The following is an 8587-nucleotide window of genomic DNA, read 5'->3' on the forward strand; positions in this document are numbered from 1 at the left end:
ATTCCAAGGCTTGTATGTAACTCAGCTCTTGAACTCGTGTATTGATGGTATTTGGGGGTCAAGCCTTTGGGACATAATCAGGGATAGAGGAGGTAGTCAGAGTGGGGGGCCCCCTGATGGCATTAGTGGCTTTCTGAGAGGATGAGAGACACAGGCTGATGTACTGTTCTGTTCTCATCAGGTGGAGGAGGGGACAGAAAGAAGACTTTCCGTAGACGCCAGCGTGTTGACATTGGCCCCAGAAAGGTGGGGCTGTGAAAAATAACTGTCTTTTCTGTATAAACGACTCAGCCTGGGATTTCCTGTTAGAAAATAGCCTAAGAGAATCTTCAGAAGTGGAGACTCCTTACATGGGCAAGACTAGAAATACTGTGTATGGACCTCTTTCTGCTGAGCGGACCTAGCCAAAAACCAGGCAGAGTCAGCATAGCACTTTAATGTCAGCACTGGAGAGGCAGAGGCAGGCAGATCTCTGTGAGTTCGAGGTCAGCCTGGTCTACAGAGTGAGATCCAGGAAAGGCACCAAAACTACACAGAGAAATCCTGTCTCAAAAAAAAGAAAGAAAGAAAGAAAGAAAGAAAGAAAGAAAGAAAGAAAGAAAGAAAGAAAGAAAGAAAGAAAGAAAGAAAAAAGAAAAGAAAGAAAGAAAAAAGAAAAAAATCAAAAACCAAAACCAAAAAAAAAAGTTCAGGTGGCCGATGATACACCAAGGACGCCCTCCAGCTTGAGGGTGTTGCTGCCTTTGGCACAAACCTGGCTTTGGAGGGACAGAAACAGAAGCATAGGGCAGTGCCACATGTGACTGTAGAGCAGCATCTCTGACACAACAGTGGCTTAAGGAGTGATTATTATTATTATTATTATTATTATTATTATTATTAATGAGTAGATAACTGGGTGAACGAATGTAAAGTAGAAAGACAGCTTGCCATTCCTTTATAAAACAGAAACCTCCGCTTTCTGGAAACCCACAACAAAACTTCGGGCTTCACTTCTTGGACCTTTATTCTTCTAAACAAAGTTCAGCCTGTGTATGTTATACTCTGTTAACCACGGAGACCCAAAGGTCGGTCCTTCTCTAACTGAGCCGCTGCGCTCCCCGCTCTCACAGTCTCTGCCTCCTCTCCTGCTGGATCGTCGTGAGAGGGGCTATGGAGCACAGCAACAATCGCCCCGAGGACTTCCCGCTCAACGTGTTTTCTGTCACTCCTTACACCCCCAGTACGGCCGACATCCAGGTGTCCGACGACGACAAGGCGGGGGCCACTTTGCTTTTCTCGGGGATCTTTCTAGGACTGGTGGGGATCACGTTCACTGTCATGGGCTGGATCAAGTACCAGGGCGTCTCCCACTTTGAATGGACCCAGCTCCTCGGGCCCATCCTCCTCTCAGTCGGAGTGACGTTCATCCTGATCGCTGTGTGCAAGTTCAAAATGCTTTCCTGCCAGGGGTGCACCGAAGGCGAGGAGAGGGGCCTGGACTCGGACCAGACTTCGGGAGGACAGTCCTTCGTGTTCACCGGCATCAACCAGCCCATCACCTTCCACGGGGCCACCGTGGTACAGTACATTCCTCCTCCATATGGTGCTCAGGAGCCTCTGGGGATGAATGCCGCCTACCTGCAGCCCATGATGAACCCTTGCGGTCTCGGCCTCGTACCTTCCAGCGGAGCAGTGGCGGCCACCCCAAGCCCCCCTCAGTACTATACTATCTACCCTCAAGACAACGCTGCATTCGTGGAGAACGAGGGCTACCCTCCTTTCGTGGGTGTTAGAAACGACAGGTATGCTGGGTCCTGGGATCGCTCTTCTCCCATTCAGCATCACAGTTAGTATCTATGGCTGTGTTTGGACCTCCAGGCAGGTGACGGGGACTGTACATGTCGTTGTAACCTGCCACCCAGGGTGGTTGCTTCGGAGCTCTGCAGAATTGTGTTTTGTGCTGTTTCAGGCCCAGCTCTGATGCTAACCAGCCAGAAGGGATGCAGATGGAAGAAGAGGACTCGGTCCGTTTCTCGCCTCCCCCCTATGAGGAGATATATACGCCCTCCCTCGCTAGAGACTGTAACGTTCAGGGAATGGGCATCTAAGTCATTGTGATGTGATACTTGGAGAGATGGATGTCGTGACCTTCAGAAGTTAGATGCCAAAGCAGCTCAGGCGACCTTACAGATGTCATTCAAGGTGGGAAAGAAGTGGAAAGGAAGGGTGTGAAACGTACCCCTTAAATTAAGCTGCCCCGGGTTAATTCTCATGTGCTACAGGTTTGAATTCTCTCAGCTAAGAAATTCTCTGCAGCTGGAGGCATCACTTAGTGGTAGAATGAAATGTAGCATGCTCAGTGCCTGGGGTTTGATCTCTAGTGCCAGGAAAACGAAAACAAAACCAAGTAAGATCCCTCGGCTTAAGGTCCAGGAGGAAAACGGCACCCGTTTCCCCATCCCCCACCCTGTCTCCATTTCAAGGCATTAGTGCCTTGGGAGTTTTAACTCCAGAGGCCATGGCAGCTTTCTGAGTGATACACTGGGACTGGAGAGGAAGTAGGCCCAACAGGGATTTCCCCCCACCCATGCTGGGCCTCCCAAAATGGACTTACTTCTCCCAAACAACCTGGTTGCTATGTGATCTCCCTTGAAGCCTTTGGATCTTGAAAAGTCTGTAAAAGAAATAAAGAGGGGAAACCCATTAACAAATAAATGAATAAATGGAGTGGAATAAAATAATGCCTCGTGTTAGAATAGTCCTGGATGACTGATGAGACAGTGTGGAAGAGATCCGTAGGCTGATGAATAAATCCATAATCTGTCACTGAGTCACAGTGACATCTGCTGCTGCTGCTGCTGCTTCTGCAAGGTTGAAGTTCAAGGTGTAATGTACCTGAGTGAGTTCCCTCATCCCCCCTCACCGCCAGGCTATGATCTGCTGGCCTGAACTGGCTCAGCCAGGTGGCTTACAGAACACAGGTACTTTCTGTTACAGTTCCACAGAGTCGAGCTGCCCCGTCACTGGACAGTGGTGAATCATGGAGCCAATCTCCCCAGGTGAGAAGAGTTCACATTCCTCAGAACAAAGGAAGCTGATCTCCTTCATCTTTCTAAATCTGAGCTGTCAGCAACCAGAACAAAGTTGCAGACTTTAGGAGGTATCTAAAAGCTTTACAAAGAGAAAGGGCTATTCAAGGTGAAGGTGTTTTTCCCAGAAAAGACACAAGAATTAGCAGGTCTTTAAGGTTTCAGTACTGTGCTTATACATGGAGCTAACTTTACTTTCTATCAGATCTAGTTTTTTCAATGATAGTAAAATAACCTGACTTATTATTGTGATTCATATTATGCCTTAGGGATAAAAGCTTTTATAGTTATTTTTCACTTTGGTGATAACAAGCAATAGAAAATTAGAAGTCTCTGTACTCTGCATAGTGTTTCTCCATCCAACATGCTCATGAAATCCCGACATTCACTATTTAGACAGTCTTCAAATTCACTACATAAATATGTAGATCAGGCTGGCCTTGAACTCACAGAGATCCACCTGCCTCTGTCTCCCATGTGCTGGGATTAAAGGTACACCAGCATGACCAGCAAAATCTCCAATTCTTAGCTAAGGTTCTCTTAGCCAAGGGCCACTGACTTTAGGGAGGAGACTAGGAGACAAGGACATGATAGAGCATCATTAACGGCATGCTGACTGACACATGGCACAGCCCTGCCCTCCTTGGCCCTTTTCTTCCCATCCTCATCTCCTTTTATAATCGTGGTTTGAGTCATAGTGAGCACCAAAAGGGGCATGTCGGGAAAGGGGGTCTGTACAGAGCTGGGTTGGACAAGACAGACAGTCGTCTTGGGATTGTTGGGAGGGCCAGCTATTCAGGAATGGGACCTCGGGGGATTTTAGCTCCAGACAGCATAGTCATTCAACGCCACTGTTCCAGTCCCTAAGCTAACATAGACGTCATTTATGTCTCTACCGATGCCACTTCAGGACTAGTGTCCCCAGGAGTTCAGAATACGTGTGAGGTTTGCAGTAGTAGGCGATCAGGAAATCGGAGTTTGGGAGCCAGGAATGGAGCTCAGTTGATATAAAGCCTGTGTAGCATGCACAAAACCCTGGTTTGATTCCCCATTGCTACATAGACTGGGCACGGCGGTCCATGCCTGTGATCCAAGCATGCTGAGGCAGGAGCAGGAAGGTCAGAAATTCAAGGTTATTATTTGCTACAGACCCCATCTGAGGCCAGTTTGACATAAGCACAACTATTGCAAAAGAAAGATAATGGTGGGAATTTGTGTGTGTGTGTGTGTGTGTGTTTCAAGCCATGTTTATTTGTTGACATCTAATTTGTAGCAGCCACAAAGCCAGAAGATACGTGTGAAAAACCAAACCAAGAAAAGAGCAGATACAGCTCTGTCCTCAGAACATCTCCAGTCTAGTGGGGGAATGGACACTGGTTACTTTTCTCTGTGATCTATTGATTATTCTCAGGTGCCTATGGGGGACCCTGGAGAAGGAAAGTCAGAGCCATTGCCTTGTGTGACCCCACGGAGTCCTGTTCACAGGGTCTGTCTGTCTGGCTACCGGTGGTGTTGGTCAGGGAGTGAGGACTATGCAGGGACTTAAAGGAACGTTTATACTCGCCAGAAAGAGAAGGGAGCACAACACACAAGGAAGGGAGGAGCCTGCAGATGCATGTGGGAGGCAGCAGAAGAGGCTGGGTGGGTTGGGGAAGCTGTCTTACCTGCTACACCCGCCCTGCAAGGGAGCGTCTTTACTATACAATGGAGTGAACTCCGCTGATTTTCTTGCTGTGAGACAGTTCCACCATACTCTATTCTCGTATCTGGGAGCAGCTGAGGCTGAAGTATGGGAAACCCACCGAGGGACACCTGGCCTGTGACCACCAGGTGCTGGCTTGGGCTCCTGGTCAGCCAGTGTGTATGTGTTCTCCACAGTTTCGGGCTGCGACCTACATGGTCGCCTTTGAACTTTCTCTCAGGATCTCATCAAGGGTAAATGTGAGACTGACCTGGGGTCAGGGGCCTGGAGCCAGGTCCCCTGGTTTTCTGTCTCCTCCTTAGATGATCTGTGGGGGAGGCAGCCTGGCTCTGGGCGGACACTCAAGGAGTCCAACGTCCGGCTTGCCAAGCATCTAGGCTTTGCGTGAGAGCACTTGGGAAGCAGAGGATATTTCATTTTTATCTCTTTGGAAGAAGGCCACTTTATTCGCATTGACTCACAGATAGTAACTTTAAACGGTGTAAGGAGACACACAATTGTCTGCCCAACCCCCCCCCCCAATTCTGCACCGTCTCAGGGAACGTCAATGCAGTCCGAACAGTCCGAGGCAGTAAGCTGTGAAAAATGAGAGGGTTAACTTGGAGCCTGGCACCCTGTACTTTCATCATCGGTTACATTTTTCGAGGTGAAAAAACTTGGTGATCAGAGCCAATTTTCCGTTTCTTCAATATGAACTTAAAAAACAAAACAAAACAAACAAATAAAAAAAAAAACAGCAACTAATGACCCTCTCTTATTGCCTTCCTTCTGTCCCACTGAAACCTTCCTTCCCAACCAGTGCCTTTCCTACTTTGTGTGTGTGTGTGTGTGTGTGTGTGTGTGTGTGTGTGTGTGTGTGTGTGTTTGGCCCATTGAGTTTCATGAGCATAGGGGTGAACTCAATTAGACTAATTCATTTGCAAGCTGGCCTGAACAGCGTTCAAAAAATTGTCTTAGCTCCTAAGGACAAGGACTATGATGCAGCTGCTGCCGCTCCCCGAGGTTCCCGGGAAGGGAACCAGCATTTCTCCCTGCACCTCAGCGATGGCATTAGCCAGTGGGTGGCCCACTGGCCACACTAACTGTAATGGCTGTGATCTGGGCCTTGGGCCCCGGCTGCTGGGTACAGCATCACTGAGCCAGTGGAGATGGCCCTGCTCTTGGTGGCAGAGCATCAGGGGCTGGCCGGAGGACATCTCTCACCTCAGGGACCCTGATAGCAGCATAGAGGCCTCGTGGGACGTCTTTGGCATCCCAAGCACGTGGTGACTCAGCAGCTAGAAATGGTAGATTCTGTGGGAGTGTTTCAAAGAAGAGGAACTGTGACCTATTAGGCCAAGACCCAGAAGGCTTATTGGGGTGTAATGTCTCTGCCTCCTCCCTTCACACTCGGCCTCCAGTGGGGTCATGTGGTGGACCACCTACAGCGAATTCAAAATGTTGCTGAAAAGGCTTTTAATTATAGGAAACAAGTGGGTTTTTCTTTTTTAAAAAATACTTTATTAGTTGTTGTTATCAAACCCACACAGATCAGACTTTTCAATTTAACACTGTGTGTTACCTTTGTACGAATAAAAAGAAGTAAGTTCAACATTTTTAATAAAGCTGTTAATTCCTGTACAAGAGCAACTCAACATGGTAGACTTCTTTCCAAAGTAGACAACTCAGGTAGTTTCCCAAAATCCAGGATATATGTATATATCTAACTTTGTTTGCATTAAAGACCAATAACAGTTGTGGAAACATTCAGAACACGTCACTGAAAAAAAAAAGTGAAAAAACAAACAAACCAAAATCCTAGAAAAGAACACAGTTCTGTGGATGCTGTGGGACCTGCATCCTTCCTCTTTTTTATTAGCCTCTCGATCGTCATCTGGACAAAGAACATTCTGGTAGCATCACTGCGAACAGCTCTGATAAGGTGGAGTCATATTGCGCATTGTGGAGCAGGTACAAGCCGTCTTACGGCCACAGAGGTTGGGCCCCGGCCTATAACTACAGTGCTATCTTTAACTATACAACCGATAACTATATAACCTACAGCTACAGTGCCGGTAGATATGCTGAATGAGGACTGTTCAAGACTTGAGCCTGCTTTTTCCAGCAGAGGGCCCCAAAGATGGCATGGAGAAAAGGCTTCTGAACGAAGGAAACAAGTTCCTTAAGAACCTCCTAGATGACCATGGCAGTTCTCTCCCATAACCTCAGCACTCAGGGATGAGCGTGGGGGGTCTGAGGCAGGAGGATCCCCACAAGTTCAAAGCTAGCCTGGGGTACACAGGGAGTTTCAGGCCAGCCTAGGCTGAGTCTCCAAACAATGCCAACGAAAGAACAACAAAGTTGACCTTAGCTGGGAGCACCAGGGAGCAGATGAGAACTGAGTCTCCTGGCTGGCAAAGCGGAGAGCTGTGGATGTCTTTGGTGGGGCAGGCGTGAGCTCACGAAGGGTTGAGAGGCAAGACCGGAACTCCTAAGGCAGGATGCTTCCACCGAGCCCTTAGCGCACACCCTTTCTCTCCTGAGCCTGGGCGGGCAGATCCCTCCTGCAACACCAGGTCAGCACTTCTGCAGGTGTGGGTTCCCCAGGGATTGCAGTCGCCTCCCCTACGCTCCACTGAGCCCATGCGCAGCAGCTTTCCCAATGCACCCTGTGGTTTTTGGCTGCACAAACAGCCCTTTGAGCTCTCCCCTTGCTTTTCTTCTTCTTGACACAGTAGAAAACTAAAGCCCCTTGTTTGTGGAGCACTGACCTTGGGTGTCCATTTTCAGCTTCAGTCCTGTGGGACTCCCTTTGACTTGTTTACTGTTAGATCCGTGGGGTAAGATTTCACTGGACCTCAATACTGTGGGGGTGGCTGTACCCCAGACAGACGCCCTTCTCCAGAGCCACGGCATGGAAACCTTCTGTCAACCATGAGTCGAGAGGCTCCAGCATCCATCAGATAGGATATGGTCTAGAACCCAGCATTGTCTCCACCTGTCACACACAACCTGCATGCTATCTTATCGGCTACGGCACCATCAGCATCCACAGGGGCCTCGCTGGCCCTGCACATAGCCAACACTCTGTCCGTGTTGGGTAGCAAATGCAAGGTGACTGTATGAGAACTTACAAAAAGATGACAGATAACCCAGCCTGTTAGCTGTTGGCAGGGTTTTGCAGGAGTCTTGCTTGGTTGCCCCAACTGGTCTTGAATTTGTGGACTCAAGTGACCCCTTCACTCAACACTGTATTAGTGTGACTACAGGCACACACTTTCACGCCTGACTTTTGGAGCTCTGCCTTGTGTGTGTGTGTATCCATATGGAGGTCAGAGGTCAGTCTCTGATGTCGTTCCTCAGTTGGCACCCACCATTTGTTTTTAAGCAGGGTCTCTCACTGGCCTGGAACTCACCACGTAGTCCGGCTAGCCAGTGAAACCTGGGTGTACACCTATCTTTCCCTCTCTGGGATTACATACACAGATACAGCCAAGCTTGCCTTTAAAAATTGGTTCTGGAGCTCAAGGCTCAAACCCAGTTCCTCATAGGAACTCTTTCTCAACTGAGCTATCTCCCCTTTCCTCCTTTCCTTCCTCCCCCCTCTCCACCTCCAGGATGATTCTCTGTGTAGCCCTGGTTGTTCTGGAATTTACTCTGTAGACGAGACTGGCCTCGAACTCAGAGATCTACCTGCCTCCGTCTTCCGAGTTTTCTTTTCTTTTCTTCTCTTTTCTTTCTTTCTTTCTTTCTTTCTTTCTTTCTTTCTTTCTTTCTTTCTTTCTTTCTTTCTTTCTTTCTTTCTTTCTTTCCTTCCTTCCTTCCTTCCTTTCTT

The 8587-nt window shown here is 48.4% G+C and overlaps 1 protein-coding gene across 1 annotated transcript; it reads left to right on the top strand.

Annotated features, from left to right (window-relative positions):
- Positions 1–1026: 1026 nt before the first annotated feature.
- Positions 1027–2723, top strand: Tmem174 (transmembrane protein 174). The gene is made up of 2 exons (XM_028871741.2): positions 1027–1784; positions 1952–2723. Exons 1-2 carry the CDS (start codon positions 1153–1155, stop codon positions 2088–2090), a joined length of 771 nt encoding a protein of 256 aa, XP_028727574.1. The 5' UTR covers positions 1027–1152; the 3' UTR covers positions 2091–2723.
- Positions 2724–8587: the final 5864 nt, after the last annotated feature.

The sequence above is a fragment of the Peromyscus leucopus genome, chromosome 11 (genome assembly GCF_004664715.2).
Source record: "Peromyscus leucopus breed LL Stock chromosome 11, UCI_PerLeu_2.1, whole genome shotgun sequence".
NCBI lineage: Eukaryota > Metazoa > Chordata > Mammalia > Rodentia > Cricetidae > Peromyscus > Peromyscus leucopus.

Excerpts from the sequence above, each read along its gene's own strand:
- Tmem174 (XM_028871741.2), top strand. The coding sequence starts at position 1,153 with ATGGAGCACAGCAACAATCGCCCCGAGGACTTCCCGCTCAACGTGTTT. Across the intron at positions 1,785-1,951 it reads GTGGGTGTTAGAAACGACAG|GCCCAGCTCTGATGCTAACC; the intron begins GTATGCTGGGTC and ends GTGCTGTTTCAG.